Raw genomic sequence first — 23,875 nt, 5'->3', positions numbered from 1 at the left:
AAGGGGTTGCATTGTTGTATCAATACAAAATTTATCAGTAGTCTGAGAAAAATACCTGAAACCTGCAGCAGAACGATACATGCTCCAATTCTGGAATTAATTAAACCAAAATTCAGGAGGAGTAGCAATAGAAATCTGGAATGTTGGTAGTTCACTGGTCTGTCATGTAGTGACTTCACCAATATAAAAATCACTTGCTTTGCTATTTCCTGTTCCTAGGCCATGATTGTATTTGTGGATCCAAAAAACTTCAATTTGGAACTCTACTCTACATTCTTTTGTCTCTGCCATGATCCTGAAGTGCCGGTCAGACACACGATGGCTGTTGGCTTCTATGAAGTAAGTCCAGGAATTATATATACCTCTTAGAGGAAATGCTCTTTGGATGAGTTTTAATAGGCTTTCTGTGCACCAAGCCTCATTCGCATGCTTACCTTTGACACTTCTTAATGATGGAACAATTATGACACATTTTAATTATGGAATTTTAAATTTTTGTAATTGTTGTGAAATTTTAATTGTTTGTTGGGATTTTATGTTGTGAGCTGCCCTGAACCTACTTCGGCGGGGAGGGCGGGATATAAATCAAATAAAGTTAAGAAAAGTAAAGACATCTGTAACATTTTTGGTGATTCACAAGCAGCAGTGAAAAAAGGGCCTCCAGCCCACCCCCCATCGCTTATTAGTGTGGATTCCCATCAATATAATTAAGGTCATTGCTCAGATGTTTAATGTGCTCTGCCTAAATTGGGTGTCCCATTAAGTGCAGGATTATAAACCATTCTAGTTAAAGATACTAATTCATTCTTGCACAGTTGCTCACTATTAACCCCCATTAATTTTAATACGACTTAACTATGTGTCACTTTGTCCTATAATGTGTTATGTACTGGATTACATGTTTCAATACTAGTTTGCATTATACTTAACAGACTAGATGCTACCATCTGTAAGTAGAGGGAGTTTGAACAAAATGCCATGTGTTGCAGGAGAGTGCAGTAAGGAGGGAGAACTGGATAAAATCACTGCCTTAGGCATAGCTCCAATCAGGGCTTTCCCCCCTCTTCTTTTCTTTTAGCAGGAACGCACAGGAAAGCAGTTCTGGCTGGCCTGGCACCAGGGTGTGTGACTTAATATGCAAATGAGTTCCTGCTGGGATTTCCTACAAAAAGCCCTGTGTGAAACCATGGTGACATCAAGGGTGTGGCCTAATACGCAAATGAGTTCCTGCTGGACTTTTCCTACAAAAATAGTCCTGGCTCCAATATTTCCTCTGCTAGCACAAAGGGGAGTAGTTTAGTAACAATTTCTCTAACCTGGCCCTGAGCTTGTATATTTCTGTTCATGACAATTCCCTGACCTTTAGCAGAGGCTTTTTGTGGATTGCAGGAGGCATCTAAAGAAAGGAAAAAGTGGGGAACAACTGCTTCTGTGAATTCCTCTTGTGAGCAGATTATAAAATCCAGCCCCATATTTTTCCACACACACAGAGCACCCTGCTTGGTCAGACCGGTGGCCCATCTAGTCCAGCAGTCTGTCTCACGCTTCTCATGTTGAGTCTTCCTCTTTTCCTGCTGCCTTCAACTTTTCCCTAAAATTATTGTCTTTTACAGAGAGTCTTGTCTTTTCATAATGTGACCAAAGTAGGATAGCTTCAGTTTCATCGTTTTAGCTTGTTGGGAGAGTTCAGGCTTGATTTGATCTAGAACTAACTTATTTGTCTTTTTAGTAGTGCACAGTATCCATAAAACTCTTCTTCAACACCACATTTTAAAATGAATATACCGTATGTATGTGTGTGTGTCAGTGTTTGAAAGCCTAGCTATGTTGGTCGACTATGTCTGGTCGAGTCCAGTAGTTCCTTACAGGTCAATAAAATTTTGGGATATCAGCTTTTGAGAGTCAAACTTTCCTCTAACGAAGGTGCTACTGGACTGGAATCCCAGTCTTAAATATCTGTGTCAGAACATTAAATGTCTGCTGAACTCTTGGAGAAAACAATGTTATCTCTATGTATGCAAGTGCTGTTAAGTCACTTCCAGTTTATGAAGATCCAGTAAATTAATGACCTCCAAAACTTCCTATCATCAATGTTTTCTACAAGTTACTAAGTTTGACTAAATCATTAATGGTCTTCAGTGGAAGTCACAGTAGTCCTGTATTGCTTCATACCAGTTCATACGTATGTCTGTTACGTGTGCTTGTATGTGTAATATATGTGTAATAAAAGAGAGGTATCCACAAAGACTCACAGGAGAGTGAATGTCACTTCCCTTGATCCCAGTTTCCCTTCATTCTTCCCCAGCTCTGCCTTTTCTTCCTCCTTGTGCTCTAACTTTACTGCCTCCCCTCACTCACCACTCTCTTCTGCCCTTCCACAGTCCCAATAATTTTTACAGTCTATCCCTGAGCCATCCTCCTGTTTCGTTTTTCTCCTGACTTGTTTGCCATGCCTACTTGCTCTTTTTTTTAGTTAGTCCCCACATTACATCCTTACTCCCCCACATTGTTTCTCTGCTTCTGCTTTCCCCAATAACCTATCACAGCACTGGTTGTTGTGTGCCCTATTTGGTTGCTTTGACAACCCAGAATAAAGCCCAGAGTTCTTTTTTTCTCCATGCACCGTGTACACAAAGATGTTGGAATTATTCCTTTTTAATTTTTTTACAAACCTAAGGTTTATCTTAGGCTATAGAAAAGCTGTGTGTATGTACAATGTATATGCATATAGGAGTCTAAACTTTTCTCACATTTGTTGCACTGTGACAGACTGCTTTAGGTTTACTATCTGAAAATTGCTTAATCTCTTATTAGGCCACTGGCCAGTTTGGTGTAGTGGTTAAGGGTGCGGACTCTAATCTGGGAGAACCAGGTTTGATTCCCCACTCTGCCACATACAGCTGCTGGTGTGACCTTGGATCAGTCACAAGTCCTCTCAGGGCTGTTCTCTCAAGAGTAGCTCTCTCAAAGCTCTCAGCCTCACCTACCTCACAGGGGCCGCGGTCACACTCACCATTAAATCTATCCCTAACCCATCGCTATTATACCCCGCAGCTTTTTTACAACGAATTTCCTGATCAGACATCCTTCCATCCTTCAGTTCTAAGCAGCGTTGGTCCCGTCGCTGGTTGATCAGAGGTCTCAACCGGACCTCAATATTTGAGATGGCATTCCACACTCATGCAAGCGCAGTACGTGGGATATTGTGCTTGGCTTTTTTTTTTTAAAGGTGCCAGAAAAGGTGGGCGATCTGCCCCCCCCCCCTTTAAACACCCAGAAAGGAAGGGGAAGCCCAGGAGCTCTCTTTGCCGTCTCTCTGCCTGGCGGGGAGACAGCAAAGGTGGATGATCTTCCTCCCTCCCCATTTAAACACCCCACCGTAGTGTTTAAATGGGGGTGGGGGAGCACGGCAACTCTCTTTGCTGTCTCTCTGCCTGGTGGGGAGACAGCAAAGGTGGGTGATCTTCCCCCCCCCATTTAAACACCCTGACGTGGTGTTTAAATGGGGGGGGGAGCACGGCAACTCTCTTTGCTGTCTCTCCGCCTGGCAGGGAGACAGCAAAGGTGGGCGATCTGCCTCCCCCCGCATTTAGGAAAGGTCCCCTGTGCAAGCACCAGTCGTTTTCGACTCTGGGGTGATGCTGCTTTCACAAAATTTTCATGGCAGATCTTTTACGGGGTGGTTTGCCATTGCCTTCCCCAGCCATCTATACTTTCCCCCCCAGCAAGCTGGGTACATATTTTACCAACCTCGTAAGGTTGGAAGGCTGAGTCAACAATTGCTGGCGCAATGATATCATTTGGAGTGGGCTCTTGCAGGGAAGTGGATGTGCGCTTGCGACGAGTCGGCTACAATGGAGCGTTCAAACATAGAAAGTACGTGCAGGAGTTGTCAGAAGCATTCTTATTCCGGATTTAATGTACTATAAAAAAAGTCCGCGTCTCAGTCGTGGTAGTTCGGAACACGAACGAGCCAACGACCATTGCTAGATGCTGATGTTTGGACAACTGCATAAAATCTGACATGCATCTGGCTTTCATCCATACCCATCTTGTCAGTTTATGTGCGTCTGACCTCGGCCAGGGTGTCTGTTGTGGGTTGGGAAAGGGAAAGAAGATTGTAAGAAGACTGCAGATTTATACCCCGCCCTTCTATCTGAATCAGAGACTCAGAGTGGCTTACAATCTCCTATATCTTCTCCCTCCACAACAGACATCCTTGAGGTGGGTGGGGCTGAGAGGACTCTCACAGCAGCTGCCCTTTCAAGGACAACTCCTGCAAGAGCTATGGCTAACCCAAGGCCATTCAGCAGCTGTAAGTGGAGGAGTGGGGAATCAAACCCAGTTCTCCCAAATAAGAATCCGCACACTTAACCGCTACACCAAACTGGCTCTCGAATGAAGGGCAGAGACTCTGAATGAAGGGCAGGGTATAAACAGACTACTACTACTACTCTTCCTCTAATGACCAGTCTGACTGGTAGGGGCTTTTTGGTGAAGAAAGCCTTTCTTAACATCTGTTATACACAATCCTTGGAGATACCAGGGATTGAATTTGTGACTTCTTGCATGCTTGAGCAACAACTTGGTTATGTTTGAAGTCCCTTGAAGTCTTCAAAGATGAAAAAAACAAAACCAAACCCCAACCCTCAGCTTGTTAATAGGAAATGTTTCCAGGTGAAGACATTTGAGTTGACTTGGAAGTAGGTGATGGATTAAAGATAATTGAATAAAAGCAAATGTAATGTCTATTTTGGCTATAATTTTACATTTTAATTTTACACTGGACCAGAGGACTCTTTTCTTGTCATCACACAGAAAACAAATCCATGACTGAAGACAGAGGGAGTCAAATTGGAATGGAAAAGGGAATTAGACGCAGATGTGGGAAGAAGTAGGAATGGTGGAAATACTTTGCAATTTCTGCATAAGCTATACAAGTCTGCAGGACCTGGCAATTTAATTGGCAGTTAGCATACAATAATTTTAAGTACTCATCTGAACCACTTTCCATATGAGTGAAAAATTACCTGGTTGATCTTTTTAAATACAGATCTCTGGTGTATTGCCTTAATTGCCGTTTTGTTTTTAATTGCTACTTTGGCCTTATACTGGCTACTCTGTACTGTATATACTGTAGCAATCTACATATTAAAAATCATAGGGGATACTTTAAATTTTAAATAGATTATGCAGATTAATTCACATTCCTCTGACCTGTTATGATAATAGCCACGACCCTTAACAAATGTGTTTTAATCCAGAAACCTAGAAATGTTTTGCTGTTCTGTTGATACCATAGTAAAATAAAATTATTGCTAGGCATCCACTTGTAGGCAGAAGGTAAATGATCTCCTAGAACCTGAGAATGGGAATGGAAGGAATGCATGGAGGATATTTCCTCCTACAGCAAACTGCCCCTCTCCCCCAAAAGCTGCTTCTGAGGATTGGGGGAATCTTGGGAACAGAGCAGAATAAGAACATAAGAACATAAGAGAAGCTATGTTGGATCAGGCCAACGGCCCATCCAGTCCAACACTCTGTGTCACACAGTGGCAAAAAATTTTATATATACACACACACTGTGGCTAATAGCCACTGATGGACCTGTGCTCCATATTTTTATCTAAACCCCTCTTGAAGGTGGCTATACTTGTGGCCGCCACCACCTCCTGTGGCAGTGAATTCCACATGTTAATCACCCTTTGGGTGAAGAAGTACTTCCTTTTATCCGTTTTAACCTGTCTGCTCAGCAATTTCATCGAATGCTCACGAGTTCTTGTATTGTGAGAAAGGGAGAAAAGTACCTCTTTCTCTACTTTCTCCATCCCATGCATTATCTTGTAAACCTCTATCATGTCACCCCGCAGTCGACGTTTCTCCAAGCTAAAGAGTCCCAAGCGTTTCAACCTTTCTTCATAGGGAAAGTGCTCCAGCCCTTTAACCATTCTAGTTGCCCTTCTCTGGACTTTCTCCAATGCTATAATAACCTTTTTGAAGTGTGGCGTCCAGAACTGCACACAGTACTCCAAATGAGACCGCACCATCGATTTATACAGGGGCATTATGATACTGGCTGATTTGTTTTCAATTCCCTTCCTAATAATTCCCAGCATGGCGTTGGCCTTTTTTATTGCAAACGCACACTGTCTTGACATTTTCAGTGAGTTATCTACCACGACCCCAAGATCTCTCTCTTGGTCAGTCTCTGCCAGTTCACACCCCATCAACTTGTATTTGTAGCTGGGATTCTTGGCCCCAATGTGCATTACTTTGCACTTGGCCACATTGAACCACATCTGCCACGTTGACGCCCACTCACCCAGCCTCAACAGATCTCTTTGGAGTTCCTCACAATCCTCTCTGGTTCTCACCACCCTGAACAATTTAGTGTCATCCGCAAACTTGGCCACTTCACTGCTTACTCCCAACTCTAAATCATTTATGAACAAGTTAAAGAGCATGGGACCCAGTACCGAGCCCTGCGGCACCCCACTGCTTACCATCCTCCACTGTGAAGACTGCCCATTTATATTCACTCTCTGCTTCCTATTACTCAGACAGTTTTTGATCCACAAGAGGACCTGTGCTTTTACTCCATGACTCTTGAGCTTACTAAGGAGCCTTTGATGAGGAACTTTATTAAAAGCTTTTTGGAAGTCAAGGTAAACAACATCTATCGGGTCTCCTTTGTCCACATGTTTGTTCACCCCCTCAAAGAAATGTAACAGGTTAGTGAGGCAAGATCTTCCCTTGCAGAACCCATGCTGAGTCTTCCTCAATAACCCGTGGTCATCAATGTGCCTACTCATTCTGTCCTTGATAATGGTTTCTACCAACTTTCCCGGTATTGAAGTCAGACTGACTGGCCTGTAATTTCCCGGATCTCCTCTGGAACCCTTTTTAAAGATGGGGGTGACATTTGCTACCTTCCAGTCCTCAGAAACGGAGGCAGATTTCAATGAAAGATTACAGATTTTTGTTAGAAGATCCACAAGTTCAACTTTGAGTTCTTTTAGAACTCTCGGATGTATGCCATCCGGACCTGGTGACGCATTAGTTTTTAATTTGTCAATCAGTTGTAGGACCTCCTCTTTTGTCACCTCAATCTGACTCAGGTCTTTCAACACCCCTTCCAAAATTAGTGGTTCTGGGGCGGGCAAAAAGTTCTCGTCTTCCACAGTGAAGACGGAGGCAAAAAATTAATTTAGCTTCTCAGCCATTTCCCTGTCCTCCTTCAGTAATCCTTTTACCCCATGGTCATCCAAGGGCCCCACTGCCTCCCTGGCTGGTTTCCTACTTCTAATATATTTGAAGAATTTTTTATTGTTGGTCTTTATGTTTTTTGCAATATACTCCTCATAGTCCCTTTTTGCCTGCCTGATCACAGTCTTGCATTTGATTTGCCACAGCCTGTGTTCCCTTTTACTAATTTCACTTGGACTGGTTTTCCACCGCTTAAAGGAGTCCTTCTTACCTTTTACAGCTTCCATTACTTTGTTTGTTAACCATGCAGGCCTTTTCTTATGCCTGTTTGTGCCTTTCCTAACTTGTGGTATGTATTTTATCTGAGCTTCTAGGATTATAGTTTTAAATAGTGTCCAAGCTTCCCCAAGGGTTTTGAACCGTATGTACCTTTCCTTTCAGTTTCCTCCTCACATGCCTCCTCATCTCAGTGTATTTACCCCTTTTAAAGTTAAATGTGGTTGTGGCGGTCTTTTTGGACAACTCCCTATTTATACAAACGGTGAAATCAATAACATTATGGTCACTGCTCCCAAGTGGCGCAATCACTTTTACATCTCTCACCAAGTCTTGGGCATTACTTAGGACCAAATCCAGGATCGCCCCACCCCTGGTAGGTTCTGAGACCATCTGCTCCATAGCACAGTCATTGAGAGCATCAAGAAACTCAATCTCTTTCTCTCGACCAGAAAACATATTGACCCAATCAATCTGCGGGTAGTTAAAATCATCTATTACGACACAGTTTTTACGATTAGCCGCTATCTTAAAGCCTTCCATCATATTATAATCGTCCTCTCTCTTTTGATTTGGTGGGCGATAACAAACTCCCATAGTTAAATTTCCTTTTGGGCCCTCTATTTCAACCCAAAGCATTTCTAAAAGTGAATCTAATTCTCTGACCTCAGTCTTACTGGACTGTATACCCTCTCTGACATACAGAGCCACCCCACCTCCAACCCTTCCCTCCCTATCCTTCCGATATAGCTTATATCCAGGAATCACCGGATTCTCCTCATTCCACCAAGTTTCTGAAATTCCCACAATGTCTGTTTTCTCTCAACACTAAACATTCCAATTCACCAATTTTACTTCGAACACTTCTAGCATTCGCATACAAACATCTATAATTTCCCAGGCAAGCTAGGCCCACCACCTTCCCCTTGCCGCCTCGAGACTCTGGCAGACAGTCCATACTGTTTGTCACCTTCACAGTGGACAACTCTGGTCCGTTACCCGGTAGAAAAATAGCAGCTAACCCTTCATCTCTTTGAGACGAGTCCTCCCGAACCAGAGACATTTCATCTCCTGTCTGCTTTCCCCCAAGATTTAGTTTAAAAACTGCTCTGCCACCTTTTTAATTTTAAGCGCCAGCAGCCTGGTTCCATCCGGGGACAAGTGGAGACCGTCTCTTTTGTACAGCTCCCGCTTGTTTCAGAAAGCATCCCAGTGCCTAACAAACTTAAACCCTTCCTCCTTACACCATCGTCTCATCCACACATTGAGACTTCTAATTTGTGCCTGTCTCTCCTGCCCTGCACGTGGAACAGGTAGCACTTCTGAGAAGGCTACCTTGGAGGTCCTGGCCTTAAGTCTCCCGCCTAGCAGCCTAAATTTTTCCTCCAGGACCTCACGACTGCATTTCCCCACATCGTTGGTGCCAACATGCACCACAACCACAGGCTCCTCCCCAGCACTGTCTATCAGCCTATCTACTACACGCGTAATGTCTGCTACCTTCGCACCAGGCAGGCAAGTCACCATACGGTCAGTACGCGGTTTCGCCACCCAGCTGTCTACTTGCCTAAGGATCGAATCACCAACTACCAACCCCCCCGCCCTCTCCCCCTGCTCAGGGATGGTTCCTTGGCGCGAAAGGATTTCTGCTCAGCAACTGAAGAAGAGGTCCCTTCTGAGGGCGCATTCCCCTTATCCTCAGCACGGTGCCCTGTTCCCTCTCGACCCTCACGCTCTCTGGCAGCAACGGGGCTGCTATGTTCAGAGCGGGGCTCATCTAATACGCCCCCGAGAGTCTTCCCCAAGTGCCTAACTGACCGTCTCTGCTTCTCCAGGGCAGTCACCTCGGCCTCAAGGGTACGAACTCGTTTCCTGAGGACCAGGAGCTCCTTGCATCGAGCACACACTCAAGTGCAAAACACTGGAAAGCCCCCAACCCCCTGCTGGCATTCTGTCTTCATTATATATATATATATATATATATATATATATATATATATATATATATATATATATATATATATATATATATATATATTAAAATATACAGTCCTCTTTAAATGCTGTTTGTTTAAGTGGCTCCCCTTCTGGAGGGTCAACTTACCTTAACTTAACTTACCTTATTGGGAACTTACCTTATTGGGAGAACAAGGAAATCAGGGATCTGGGTTCCTGGTCCTTAGAGAGCCCCTAGGCGAAGAGCCACAGGTCAAGAGTCCTTTAGCTCTCGCCCTTCGGCTCGCGCCTTTGGCAAGGCGCAGCTTAAAATGCAAAGAGGGTGGAGCAGAGGCCCTCCTCAGCAATCAGCAGCAATCACTCTCAATCTCTTTCACCCTTAGCCCAGTCAACCAAACAAAGAGCAGTCAAGCAAACAAAGAGCAGTTCCCCAGCCATCACAACTCAGAATTTTAGGTGGCCCCACAAACCTCAGAATGAAGTCCTTCAAAACTCAGAAATTCTCAGCAATTTCTCCCGCTGTCTCAGCTATCAGAGCTGCTCTGCTCCTCTCAGACAAGAATGCATCCTTGGGAACTGTAACAAGGGGAAACAGCAGAATTTGCCTCCCTTCTTTACATGAGCACAAGAGAGCCAGTTTGGTGTAGTGGTTAAGTGTGCAGACTCTTATCTGGGAGAACCGGGTTTGATTCCCTACTCCTCTGCTTGCAGCAGCTGGAATGACCTTGGGTCAGCCATAGCTCTTACAGAGCTATCCTTGAAAGAGCAGCTACCTCACAGGATGTCTGTTGTGGGGGAAGAAGATAAAGCTGCTCTGAGACTCTGATTCAGAGAGAAGGGCAGGGTATAAATCTTCATATAAGGGAGGGGGGCAGTGATTTAGGAGATACACATCATACACATGTTCCTGAATGTGGATAGACACACCATAGAGGCATGATTCATGCTGACCTTACTTACCTGAGATATTTCGACCATGAACAAAATCAATCTAAAAAAAATATTTTGACGGTTCTAATTTATTCCTATAACAAAATGGGACTTATCCAATTAATTAACAGGCTGTTCTGCTTGCATGTATTCTAGAGGTCAGAAATGTTGTATTTTGTGTGTTGAATGATTTGACTTTATGTTGTATATTTTAATAATTTGTACCACTGAGGAAGGCCTTGTGACTGAAACACATTTAGTTTTAATGGACTTGATTATTGCTTATTATTTGTAATATATTAAAGTTTTGCTAATTTAACATACTGGACCCTATTATTATTTATCCCGTTATGAGTTTTGTTATCAGTGTTCTTGGTTACCTGGTTTATCTGAGTTGAAGATTTTTCTTCCCCTTTCTTTTTTGATTTTGCCACATGCTTTTCACCAGTGGAAGTTGATGAATTGTCTTCCAGGGCAGCCCAATGACAGATGCACACGGGAACATGTAGAAAATGTGTGTCTTCTTTTTGAAATGTTCGTTTTAGCAATGCTTTCCTTTTTTTAAAAAAACTGTCTCATGGGTTCAGGTAGCCAGCTCAAGGTTGACTCAACCTTCCATCCTTCTGAGGTCGGTAAAGTGAGTACTCACTTGCTGGGGGTAAAGTGTAGATGACTGGGAAAGGTAATGGCAAACCACCCTGTAACAAGTCTGCCAAGCAAACATCATGATGTGACGTCACCCTATGGGTCGGTAATGACTCTGCTTGCACAGGGACTACCTTTACCTTTTTTTTTAAGGCAAGCGTTAGCCAGAATCATAAACAGTCGAATTCTGCATGGTAGCCTAGAGAAGTACCTTTATTAGCAGAACATTCATGTTATCCTTCCCACATTACATATGTACACCTTAAGGCACATATTTGCATAGTTGTGTCTTCAAAGTAAGCCTGGAAATATCCTCTTGTTCAGGGAATCTTAAACAATAAAACCTGGCTTCTCGGAACTATCTTTAGTATATCTGTCCAGTGGCAGAAGACTGTAAAATTTCTAGATGTTCAAAGGGAATTTGAAGTAGAAAAACTTCGCAAAATGCGATTCCAGAATCCAAGGGCACAGTTCAGTGGTATGGAGCTGGCATAATGCTCTCCTTGTGTGCTTCTAGCAGCACAGCAGCTGTGCTAGAGGTGTGTAAAGGGCAAGAACTCCTTAACGGCCCTGTGGTTTGATTGTTAGCATTGCCTGATCTATTCTACACCCTTGTTTCCTTTGGGCTATTCAAGCCTTGTTATAAAATAAACATCACTAGTTTAAAAGGGACTAATGTCCATGCTTTGTTGGTTCTTTATCTTTCAGGTTGCTAAGCTTTTAAATACCGATGTGTATGTAGTACATAAAGAACTGGTAGCCCTATTACAGGATGAGTCACTAGAGGTAATAGCCTATTGTTCTGTATTTGTTGCTTGTGTTAATATCATTTACAATTATCCTAAACGACATTCTAACAAGCCAAAATAAGAAAGGCTTGATGGGATGAATCATTTCTGTTTGCTTCATGTTCCTAGTCATAAAGAATGAGGTAGGTGTTTGGTATAGATGTATCTGCGAGTGATGACTGAAGGCTTTTGACTTAGCCCCGTGTGACACCTTCCCAAGAGAGACAGATAAATACAGAGCCAAATGAACAAGTACAAGGGCAGGATACAAAGTAGTTTGAGAAGCCACACGCAAAGAGGAGTAATTAGTGGGTTGATATCAAGCTGGGGGGAGAGGTCAGCCTTGAGTTCAGTGTCATTCAACATCTTTGTTTACAACTTGGGGTTGCCAGAATAGTTAGTGTGCTTTAAAGATCAGCTAAAATGTCATTGTATTTGAGCAAATTGCTACACGTATATGAGCACCTTGTGTTTTGCAATGGCAGCCTGAAACTTATAAATGAGTGGATGATATGAAGCTGGGAGTATTTGACAGGACAAGCTAAATATTAATGTTCAGGATTCCTCAAGGAATACCTCTCTGCTTAGCACGAAACTTGTTTGCTTTGATTTTGTGTTTGGAAATTTTGGGACCTGTATCTTGAGGGGAGGCTGTAGAAGAGCAATCAATAGGAAGGAAAACTGGAAGAACTAGAGGTGTCCAGGCTACTCAGAACATGATTAAGAAAATATGCTGATCCTTTCCCAATATGTAATGTTAAGAAGAGGCAGATTTAAGTTATGCCATATAGGAAGAACTAAAATGTGCCAGAGGGTTAGCTATGTTGGTCTGTTGCAGTGTAAATAAACAGGAGTCTAGTGGCATCTTAAAGATTAACCAAATTTTATTCCAACATAAGTTTCCCTGGACTTGATTCTTCAGGTGTAATGAAAGCAGGCTCTACTCCATTGGTACTCAGTGGCTCAGGAGCCATTATTGGTCCTTTGATGTACTGCCTATGGCTCCTCCAAGCACTGTTCCTTGATGTGGCATGTGCCCCGTGTTTCAGGATAATGACCAAGGCCCTTGCCCAGTGGGGCTTATGAATGGCAGGTGGTTCAGATTTTGAAACTGCTGCAGCTGGAGAAATTGGAAACCTGTGAGTCCCACAGAGGTACAGGCCTCATGCCAGGGATGGAAATAAATGCGAATTGTGAAAAGGGCTGTCCACAAGTTGCAGACTGAGAACCACTGGTCAGTCCCATGAAACTTTATGCTGGAATAAAATTTTATTGGCCTTTGTTAACAAAGCTGCTGCATTGAGCTTTATGAAGTAAAGCTACAAGCATAGTTACTGAACAGATCAAGTCACTTTCGATGTTAATAGAATCTGTCTTTCAGAAAAACACAGAAACAGAAAATAGTGATTTAACAAGGCATCCTTCCTGTCAGCATAAGGATAGATCAGGATTCTTCCCTAACTAGACCGCTCTCTAGAGAAAAATTTATATATGAGCAAGACTGTCAATATTAGCTGTGTCGCATCAAGGAGAATATTAAAACAGCTATTGGAAATGTGAATGCTTCATCATTTCTTTACCCAGGTCTTAGATGCAGTAATAGGTCACCTTCCTGAAATTCTTGAACTGTTGTCTACTGGAGGTGAAGGTGGTGGATCAGAAAGCAAGGTAAGGCAGACAGACATGGTAATAGAATCCTCTTCTGAAGGAGAAAACTGTTTCTGAGCCCCATACTGACTTCTCTTGGCTTTCAAATATCACCATTTAGTGTAGTGAATGTTGTTAGCCACCCTGAGTCTGCTTGCGGAGAGGGCGGGATAGAAATTTAAAGTAATAAATAAATAAATAAATGCATATTTCTATATCAGTACAGTGTAGATGACTGGGGAAGGCAATGGCAAACCACCCCGTAAAAAGGTCTGCCATGAAAACGTCGTGATGTGACTGGTGTTTGCACAGGGGACCTTTCCTATATGAGTACAAGGTTTTGATTACGGATGCAAATATATATATGAAGCAGTTTTACTTCTAGTATTCAGGTGGCATGGCCAGAGAGTGCCAATTCCACTATAGAATTTCTTTCTGGAGATAGCATGCAGTCAGGAATTTGGTTGAGATCCAAAGAGCCACCTGTACATGCCTACCAGTACAATCTTATACAGCAGTATAAGTCAACTTCGACTGAAATAACTAAGTATAGGATAGTGCTTTAGGTCACCTGCACAAGTGCACTTTTTTCTTGTTTTATTTTTCATCTATGGCCCTTCACATCACATTAAGTATTGCACCACAAATTTCCCTAGTGTTTCTGAGTGAATTTTTGAAGCTGAAGGGAATGCAGTTTGAATGCCCTCCCTTGCTTTCTCCTTCCATCCTCATAAAGCTCCAGGAACTCTATGTATGGCCCACTGATCTTTCTTGCCCCCTGTTTTCAAACCCTTATGTTTTGGTCAAGGTAATGAAATGAAAAGAAACAGTTAATTCATTTTAACAAAAATATGCAAAGTTGCAAGGTGATCACGAGAAGGAAGTCTTTTTGGAGGATGGGATGCCAAAGGAAAGAGGCAGGGGGCCCAAAACTGGGATTGGGACTGAGGGATGGGGGAAGCTGTCCTGCTTTGTTTGCTCAAAGGCTGCAACATTTGTTTCCTTCCGTACTTGGTTCTGCTCTCTCACACTTACAACTGTACAAGCTTTCTTGGTGTGCATGCGAATTGATACCTGTTCTCATGTGTACATTGCTAGAAAAAAAAAAGATGTCTGAAGGTGTGAAGAGCAGATGTATATCTCAGGAACTGGCTGTTACCTGAGAATTAGATGTACCATTAACAGCAGTGCCAGGGGAGTATTTCCAAGTTTTTCAGGTTCCTTATCTGTAAAATACCAATTAATGCCTTCTGACTTCATATGTGTAGCATAAGATGTGCAGTTTAGATTATATTTATTTATAGAAGGCATCTCCATTTTGTCCTGCCCAAGTAAATGTTCAGTATTGACTATACTGCTGGCATTGACTGAAGTAGATGCATGTAAGAGATTTGGGGTTTTTTTAATGGAATAAAGCAAAGTATATAAACAGGACAGACATTAAATAAATACCTATAAGCAAAAAAACCCCTCTATTCCTTTTGCCTGCAGCTGTTCAATGAACAAAGAAGACATATATTTTTAAAATGCAGTGAATAGCAGAAGGATAAAATACTTCTTAACCCTTGACTTGATCCTGAGAAAGTCCAAAAGTGATGAAGGATCAAACAGCAGGGTTAAAGTTGGGGATGTGGTGAGAGGCACAGTAGCAAGAGCTTCTCCTGCAGGACAGGTGTGCCTGCCTGTTTGATCAGAATGTGGAGAGAAGCATAACACCATGACAGCGGGTTAACTGAAAAAAAAAATCCTTATCCATGTCTAAAACCTTTTCCATTGAATTCCTGTTTGGGGGATTTGTGGCTTGGACTGCGACTGTCAGGATGGAATTTGGGCAAACAAAGCGGGTTTTGCTTATACAAGCCCATTTTTTTTTAATAGTACAAACCATGACATAATTAACATTTCCCTCCCCCCCACCCCTCTGTAGCTATTGAATTTCCCAGAGTTGATCCCAGCACTAACAAGAGCGGAGCAGAGAGCAGCCACCTCTTTGAAATGGAGGACTCACGAGAAACTACTACAAAAATATGCCTGCCTGCCTCACATCATCTCAAGCGATCAAATTTATTACCGCTTTTTGTACAGGATGCTGACAATCGTTATGACAAATGTAAGCTCCTTGCGTGACCCTATCTTCACTTATTGAATTCCAACACTTATTTATTGGGTTATATTTCTCTCTCAAGCACATCTCCTTTCTCTTTGAGATGAGAACTGCAATTCATGGTTTCCACTGAACTGGTAGACCTTGGCCTGGGCTATACCAGCTCAGGCTGCGGATGAAGGTTCTCCCAAAGAAAAGTAAATCCATGCGCATATAATGCTAACAGGGCAAGGAAAAACTGGCTTCGAACTCTTTTCCTGCCATTAATTTTTTTGTGCGCAGGGAAACTTTTGCATGGAAGAGCATTCAGTCGTCATCTGCAATCACAACGTGGTGAAGCCAGATACAGGTTTAGCAATTCATTGTGAAGTAGTTCCTACTATACGACATGCACTTGGATTGGTTTCTAAACCAGTTGACAAAGGCAGTCAGCATTCAAGGAAGGCGTATAATGGCTCCCCATTGAATTGCTCACTTGCTTGTTTATGTCATTTATAGTCTTCCTTTCTTGGAGAGATTTAAGGCATATTACACAGTTAGAACTGATGCAGTAGGAACTGTGTAATACATAGAACCAGCAATGGAATAGAAACTGGATTACATAGTTAGAGAATGCACAAAATCAGAGAGCTCAGCAGCAAAAATAGTATAATCAGGTTAAATCCAGCCAGATTTTTAACCTAATCTTGACCAATTCCTTTCCTTATTGAAGCCCCCATCCCACATGTGTTTAGTCCATGCAGGCCCCACGATTCCCAGCATTGGTGGTCAAAGGGGATTGCTTCCTCCCTTTTTTCACCAACGCAATGTATGCAATGAACACTGCCTAAAATTTCACAGAGCACAACTGTATTCCCTTTATTTATTTTTTAAAAAGCTGAATAATTCTGTTTTATACATTTGGAAGATTGATAGAAGTATAGGAGCTTTCCAGACCTCCTGAGGTAGTCTGTTCAACACCCTGGAGCCACGCCAGGCTCAGCTCAACTAGGCTACTAGGTTAAGTTTTCTTTTCTCCCACTCCTTGCATGCCTGTTGCCTTGGATCTCAGCTCACATAATTGCACAAATAATAACTGGAATTCATTCAGAGGGTTTCCTTTCAAGGGCTCCTAGTACAGCTGGTGTTCCTGAACAAAACCATATTTTGGAAAAGAAACCCCAGAGGTGCAGCGTAATATGTAAAGTGGTTTCTTTGGCTGGCGTGATCCATGCTGGTGATGAATGGCCACTGAGAAAGGCTGCAGGAGGCCCACTGAAGGATCCTGATACCTTCTGCCTAAGAAGTTGGAACTTTGTAGCTGAGGAGGACTATGCTAGGGACTGGAGAGGCCATTCCTTCCGCAGGAAGCATTGGGGAGGGGGAGTAACTTAGAGATGGCGATGCTGTAGCCCAGTAGTTTCTCACAGCCATCCTATAAAATCGGTGGCAGTCATTTTGATGACTCACGATTGCCATTTATCCCACCACAAGCCAGCATAGATCTACTTAATCTGTTGATTTGCACACGTCATATATAATACAAACAAATAAAGTATGAATCAGTTTGAAATGCAGGATGAGGGCCCAGGAGGCCCTCTAGGCAGTGGGTTGGAGAACGGTAATGAGATGAGGCAATCCTGCTCTCAGCCCCTGCCCCCTTCCTGTTTCTTGGCAGAAGCAAAGCACTGTATTTATTCCTGTGGGAGAAGAAAAGGGGGAGGGGGAGCTGGCATTAGCAAGAGCTCTCCTCTGCTCTCAAGTTCGGGTTTCCTTGTGAGGCTTTTGCAGACAGTACTGAGGAGATGGATTGGCGCAGGGGGAAGGAGAGGATTGGTAGCAGCAATGGCTTAGATTACGAGTTGTTGTGCAGAGGCCAGTTTGCCCTTCGTTTTGCAGGCAACCTGTCTCTTGGTCACAGTCCAGCTTGACTAAGGGATGCAAGCTTGTAGCTGAATGTCTGGCTGTCATGGTGATGACAGCCTGGAACACACAACAGCTTCACATATTCATTGAACATGCTGGGTGGGAGGGAGGGCAGGCAGGAGTGTGCCTGGTCGTCTGCAGGGTTGGACTGTGCAGATGAAGTAGCCACGTGAACATCCACTCCCTGTGATCAGCGATGCTGCTCTCCAAATGTCACTGTTCGCAGTGAGGGAGGGTTTGCACAGCCACTTTCTCCAAGTGGTCACCCCTGTAGACGACCAGGCAATCAAATGGAGGAAGGGGGTGGGGCCAGCTTGCTCATGCCTGCTCTCCCTCCTCATTCAGTGAATGCATGGAGCTGGGTTTATGTGTGTGGGATGCTAAAAGCAAAGAGGGAGGGAGTGACATCTGCTAGATCTTGAATTGTTGGCCTCTTACCAAAGGAAATCTATTCACGTGTAATAGGGGATAATAATTTCTGCTGAGCGGGTTCCAGCACAGAATACAGAAAACCACAAGGTCTAATTAAGGAGGGCTTTTTTTGTTTTAGCATGAAATGTACTGGAAGAAACTTCCTCCTCCCTCAGAAATTCAGATTCATTATTTATTGGGAATCATTATTTGCCACTTTGCTGTTCGATAGTTAACCGCACTTTTATAAATTAAAGAAACAGGTGGTCTCTTCTCTTGGGCACAGACATAGTTTAAGCTCCATTGGTTGCCTTGGGGCAGCAAAAACAAATTGCTCTGTTTAAACTTCTCAGAGGATTGCCCTTTTATCTTTGTTCCCATGCATTAGGACCATGGCATCAGTGGCCCCTGTGCTGTTTGCCTTACCTGCGCAGCCTGCTTCAGTCACTTCAGCAGATGAGGCACATCAGCCCGGCATATGAACACAAAATCCCAACCCCTGGTCACCCCCTTGGCCTTTTTAATTCATGAAGAAAGTTAACAAAGTTGCACTGACTTCACAGAACTTTCTCTCCACTCCATGATTGTCTCCACATTTGAAAAAAATGAGAGGGTTTCTTTGTTTTGTTTTGGGGCTGGGTTGGGTGTATGCGTGTGTGGTTTATTTCTGGTCAAAGCCAGTTTGGATTCATGTTTCTGAAGTGAGAGTATCAAAGCTTCAGGTGCTTTCTACTTTCCATGATCCATACTGTGTACTTCTCATTATTTGTGCACTCTTCATAAGGCATGATGCATCCTTGAATACTTGTAGAGACTCTCATGAGATTCACTGTATGTTCATTCTTTCTCAAAGAATGTCTTGCCCGTGCAAAAAGCAGCTGCTCGAACCCTATGCATTTACTTACGCTACAATCGCAAGCAGGAGCAAAGACGCGAGGTCATTCAGAAACTGATTGAACGTGAGTCATTTTTTCTTTATTCTGAGAAGTGCAACATACTTAAGAGTGAAAGGGAAAATGATTGTGGCTAGGGCTAGGCTTGATTTAAAATCAGGTGTTGGTGGTCAATAAGAATTTTGCTGTGTGACCTTCCATGCTCTCAGCATCTTGTTTGGACTGCTACATACACAGTGTTAGTGCACCAAAGATCAATGCGGCTGGTGTTACTTTGCTGTGCTGCTATTGTATGTATAGTGGTATCACATGTGAAGCAGTCCAGCTTAAACCAAGACAGCGGGCATGGGTAATCTTGCACAATAAATTCTTGCCGTAGTATTACATTCAAATTGGCCTTTAAACATGGGGAGTCTGTACCTGAGTGGTACTGTGAACACTTAGCACTCATACTGCTTCGGCGGGGAGGGTGGGATATAAATAAAATAAAATAAAAATAAAATAAATAAAATACTGTCCCAAGGTATCATACTGATATCTTCTGTTTAAAAAAATTTCAACTATCTGGGCTTGGGGAGAAGCCTGCCAGATACTTTAAAAAGCCCAGTCTCATCAGAGTAGGCAACGAGCCCATGAATGGACCGACAGTTTTGTTTCATCTAGGTTATAGGTCCCTTTACTTCAGTATGCTCAGAGCAATCAGAAGACATTCTCTCTCTCGGCTTGACTTCACGAACGAAGATTTAAGAAGGGTGCAGTAGTCCACGTCTGCTGCAGGCTCGCTGGTGGCTGACAAGACCAATGCGGGACAGGCAGATCCGGCCACAGTGGCTGCAGGGAAAAGTCTGATTTGGGGTTGGTGCTGTAGCAGTGCGATTTTTCCTCAATCTCCTTTTGTCCTCAAGACCAACTATGCGTGCGTTCTCAAAGGAAGAGACAGCCTGGTGGATGGTGTGCCTCCATGCTTTGCGATCTGAGGCTAGGTCAGACCACTGGTGATGGTTGATGCGACAGGTGCCAAGGGATTTCTTCAAGGAGTCCTTGTACCTCTTCTTTGGTGCCCCTCTATTTCGATGGCCGGTGGAAAGTTCGCCATACAGAGCAATCTTGGGAAGGCGGTGGTTTTCCATTATCAGGGCCAAATTCACACCTGATAAAAATAAAGAAAAAACACTTGCTAGAATTATACCAGCTTCCAACAGGTACAGCAAAATCCACCAATACATCCTTCAAATCTGCAGATAAGGGTTTGTGTGTGTGCGTGTTGCTACTCTGCAGTGTATTCAAGAAAGTAGCTATTCTGTGGAAGATTTATTCTACACTGTGCCACTGGATCTCGCATTCTTGCATAGCTGCCATAGTTTTCAATAAGTAGAACATCAGAGGCTTCAGTTTAAAAATGCTGAATATTAAACTTCCTGAAAAAAATTATCAATAATGTAGGGAAGATTTAAATAATGCAATAACAGTTGACTGGCCTGACTTTCTGATCTGTACTTGTAAGTCTACCCAAAAGACTACAGAAAGGATGAGAGGCGTATGATGACTCTTAATGTTCACACATCTAAATTACCTGGTAAATGCCATGGAATATATGTCAGTTACCATTCCAGACATTACCTGTAGTCCTAGGAAGTTGTAATTTTCCAGAGGTCTCCCCAAACAGAGAAAACAAGATGCTCCAGTAGAGATATAAAGCTGCCAATTTCAGAAATTGAACTGGGCTTACAGGTTCCCTCTACTTCACTTTCTCTTTGAAGTGAGGTTCATCCTCTTTCCTTATCAGCCTTTACCATGGTTTATAGTACAATTCTCAGCAGAGTTACACTATCCTAAGCCAATTTATTTGATTTAGAAGACTGTAACCTCTGTTTAGGATTGCATTCTTAAATCTTACATACGATCAATACAAACTATGTTTAATGCTAACTATGACCAGTCTTTAGCCAGATTTAAAACCAGTGTTTGGGACTGGTTTGCAAGTTTTCATTAAAATGGAATCTGGGTAGTATGCACCATGGTTAGTACAAGTGCAGATGTAATGTACAGCCATGGTTAGCCCTGACACTGTGAGGATCTTCACAGCAGAGAGGGCAAGAGGTCGAAGGAGGACCAAAGAGTCCAGTTCCTGCCAAACACTCCCTGTTTGGCAGTGTTAACTTCTGCAGTAGCCACTTGTCTTGATGGTTATTTTTTCCCACTTCATTGCAAATGATATGAAGCACTCTTCAGGATCAGTATGACTGTAATGAGGCACCCCATTACATTGCCTCTGAGATTATTGATTAGTACTTATGGGATAATTACACATGAGATTTTTATGCATTTCTTCTGAAAAAAAAATCTGCAGATGGTGATTATGCATTTCTTTTGAACAACATTCTTTCCCCAGAACTGGGCCAAGGGAAAAGCTACTGGAACAGATTGCGGTTTTTAGACACTTGTGAATTCATCATAGAACTCTTTTCCAAATCTTTTTTCTGCGAATACTTCTTTCTTCCGGTGCTTGAACTTACGCATGATCCAGTAGCAAACGTGAGGTACATACCAACTGACAAAAAAAGATAATAAAATACTTTGCATGGCTTTTTCTTCAAGTTCCTTAAACCTGTTTTATGATGATGTATAATGCAGGTTCATTGGGAAGCCTCCAATTTCTCAAGTGTAACTGTACATTAAACTTCCCATATGTTAGCAGGCTATATAGTATAAGAATGTGCATTTCATCTCTGTCCAGAGCCTCCTTTGCTTTTGGCTTTGCCCTGACTCAGTTTCTTGGTCATACTGCAGTGGATGCATGAGAGTGCCAGGAGTTCAAGTGTTGGACAATGATTTGGGTAGACACAGGTTCAGATCCCCACTCTGCCACTCTAATCCCCTAGATCCTAGTCCAATACACTGACCATTACACCAGCCCATGTGCAAAGCCAATGAAGAGGCCAAGTGCTGACCACCTGGACTCTCAGTGGCTTCCATCACATCCTTTGTTATATAGAAGATGGACAGCACTGGGCCAAACTCTTTGCAGCAAAGGCAAAACCTCTGTGATGTAATGGAGAGATCCACAGTATGTGGGTAAATTTAGCCCTATCCCAAAAGTTTTCCTAAATACACCCTTTTAATCCTCCCCTCTCCATCCCTGTAAGTCAAGGGCTTCAAATTCACGCTTAGTGGAAGAGACAGTGTTGTTTTTGAAGATGTGACCAACCCAGAGAGCATTGCATTTGTGAGCTACGTTTCTCTGGCATTGCCTTGCCTGCTGCCTAAAATAATCTCTGTTTCTTGTAGCACAGAATCAGCAGTGTATGGGCTTTGCTGCCTGATTGAAATGGCCACAGGACATTAAAAAATGACATAGTGTTCTGAGATGATAAAAATGAGAATCCACAGAAGTAGTAGTCCACTATATCTGGGTGCAGGACTAACTGTTTTGAAGTCTACCATTTGAATTATTTCTGGATTCAAAAAAATATGTATTAAACTGTGTGCTTTAAAAAAAATGGGACTGTGATATTGCTTAGGGGGGAAGGAAATGGTATTGAGAGGACAGGGGTCTGAACATTTTCCAAATGGAACAAAGTGAGGTGGGTTTTTTGTATTTCCTTCCAGATGATGTAACATAGAAGCATGGACAGAGTAACTTCTTGAAACTGAAAGGCAATTACTATGCCATTTAAAAATATACATTTTTGCTCACTGTACGCATAAATAGTGTCTGTTGTTTATTTCATAGAACTACCCCATTCATTCAAAAATAAGAATTCCATTTAAAGTGTCTCCAGAGGCAAAAGACAATTAGCGATTAGAGTCACACACCAGTAAGTCCATAATGGATATGCAGAGGGGCTAGTTATGTTCCAGTTGTTTATACTCATATATGTGCATGCACACTTTATGACCACAGGGCAGCCAGCACCTTAAGGGTGTCTATTAAGTGGCATTATATCCAATCACTCTTCAGTGTTCAGTGTTGAGGCCTCTGTTGTCTCCTGAAATGATTTAGCAAACTTTACAGGTTTTATTGCTTTTTTAACTTTCCTTTATAATGTTTATCAATGGATCATTATAGGGCAGGAGAGGCAAAATCTGTTAGTGTTCATTGGCAAGGAAGGATGTACTTTAGCATGTCTGTATTGTACAGTACCAATCATGATGTTAAAAGAACTCATGAATGGTGTGACCCCTATCCCCAGAGGTCTTAAACTTCCATTCACAGAGTCAAGGCAAAGCAAAGGGAATTTCTGAGGAGTAGCTCATAAAGAAGTCATGGATCATGGGGCTGAGAGTTAAAGCCATTTGCCAAGATGGCTATGCCTTTAAATAGCTATAGACTATCCCAAATTTACCAAAATAGGGTAATGCACACACAAACAAACACACAATTTTAAAAAAACAAACCTTTCCTTGCCTGCTTTGATTAGATCTTCATGTCTTCCCCCACCCCTCCTGCTTCCTGCAACAGAATGAAGCTTTGCTATTTATTGCCAAAAGTGAAATCTACCCTCAAGGTCCCAACTGATAAACATTTGCTGCAGCAGCTGGAATTATGTGTCAGGAAACTTCTGTGTGAGGAGAAAGACAAAGATGTCCTCAGCATTGTGAAAAAGGTAGGGGGAGCTGTTTCTGCTTTTTGTTCTCTCCCTAATATTCGAGTAACAGGTTTCCTGAGTAGTTTGCTGGCTCTTCAGATAAAGAAACAAACTGTAAAGATTTCCATAAGTCCAGCAACTAGCACTGTGGGGGATTTTTAGATAGAATGGGGTTTTGGTGAAATTTGGCATTTTGGAGAAAAAGAAATTTTGACATAGTGGTGACAAAGTGCATCAACTTGTAAAATGATTCAGAAAAGAGAGTAAAGATGAATTTTAAAAACTGGTTAATAGGGGAGAGGGCGGGGGAGGAACTAAATGATTGAAAGCAGTAGTGACTCAGCCCGAATGATGGCCAGACCTTCTAATGACATCTGAACCAGCAAACTATGGTGTTTGCTTTTCTCCAAGTCAGGGTTGTAAATCAACTTCACTGTGGCTGGCCATCCCAGATTTGGATGAAAAGTGTCAGCTGTAGCTTCGCAGCTAAAACTATGGTTTATGGTAAAACAGAACTGAATTGTA

At 42.6% G+C, this 23,875-nt stretch overlaps 1 protein-coding gene across 2 annotated transcripts in view; it reads left to right on the top strand.

The window, feature by feature from the left end:
• The window catches only part of PPP4R4 (protein phosphatase 4 regulatory subunit 4), a 142,000-nt gene that overhangs the window by 101,959 nt on the left and 16,166 nt on the right, over positions 1 to 23,875 (top strand). For both annotated transcript variants that reach the window (XM_060261119.1, XM_060261120.1), the window contains exons 11-17: positions 220 to 339; positions 11,722 to 11,799; positions 13,386 to 13,469; positions 15,376 to 15,558; positions 18,722 to 18,827; positions 21,154 to 21,301; positions 23,224 to 23,368. In XM_060261119.1, coding sequence (XP_060117102.1) covers positions 220 to 339; positions 11,722 to 11,799; positions 13,386 to 13,469; positions 15,376 to 15,558; positions 18,722 to 18,827; positions 21,154 to 21,301; positions 23,224 to 23,368 — 864 coding nt within the window. The remainder of the gene's footprint in view (positions 1 to 219; positions 340 to 11,721; positions 11,800 to 13,385; positions 13,470 to 15,375; positions 15,559 to 18,721; positions 18,828 to 21,153; positions 21,302 to 23,223; positions 23,369 to 23,875) is intronic.

The sequence above is a fragment of the Heteronotia binoei genome, chromosome 21 (assembly GCF_032191835.1).
Source record: "Heteronotia binoei isolate CCM8104 ecotype False Entrance Well chromosome 21, APGP_CSIRO_Hbin_v1, whole genome shotgun sequence".
NCBI lineage: Eukaryota > Metazoa > Chordata > Lepidosauria > Squamata > Gekkonidae > Heteronotia > Heteronotia binoei.
Note: the sequence above shows the minus strand (reverse complement) of the source record. Positions and strands in the feature narration are given on the sequence as shown.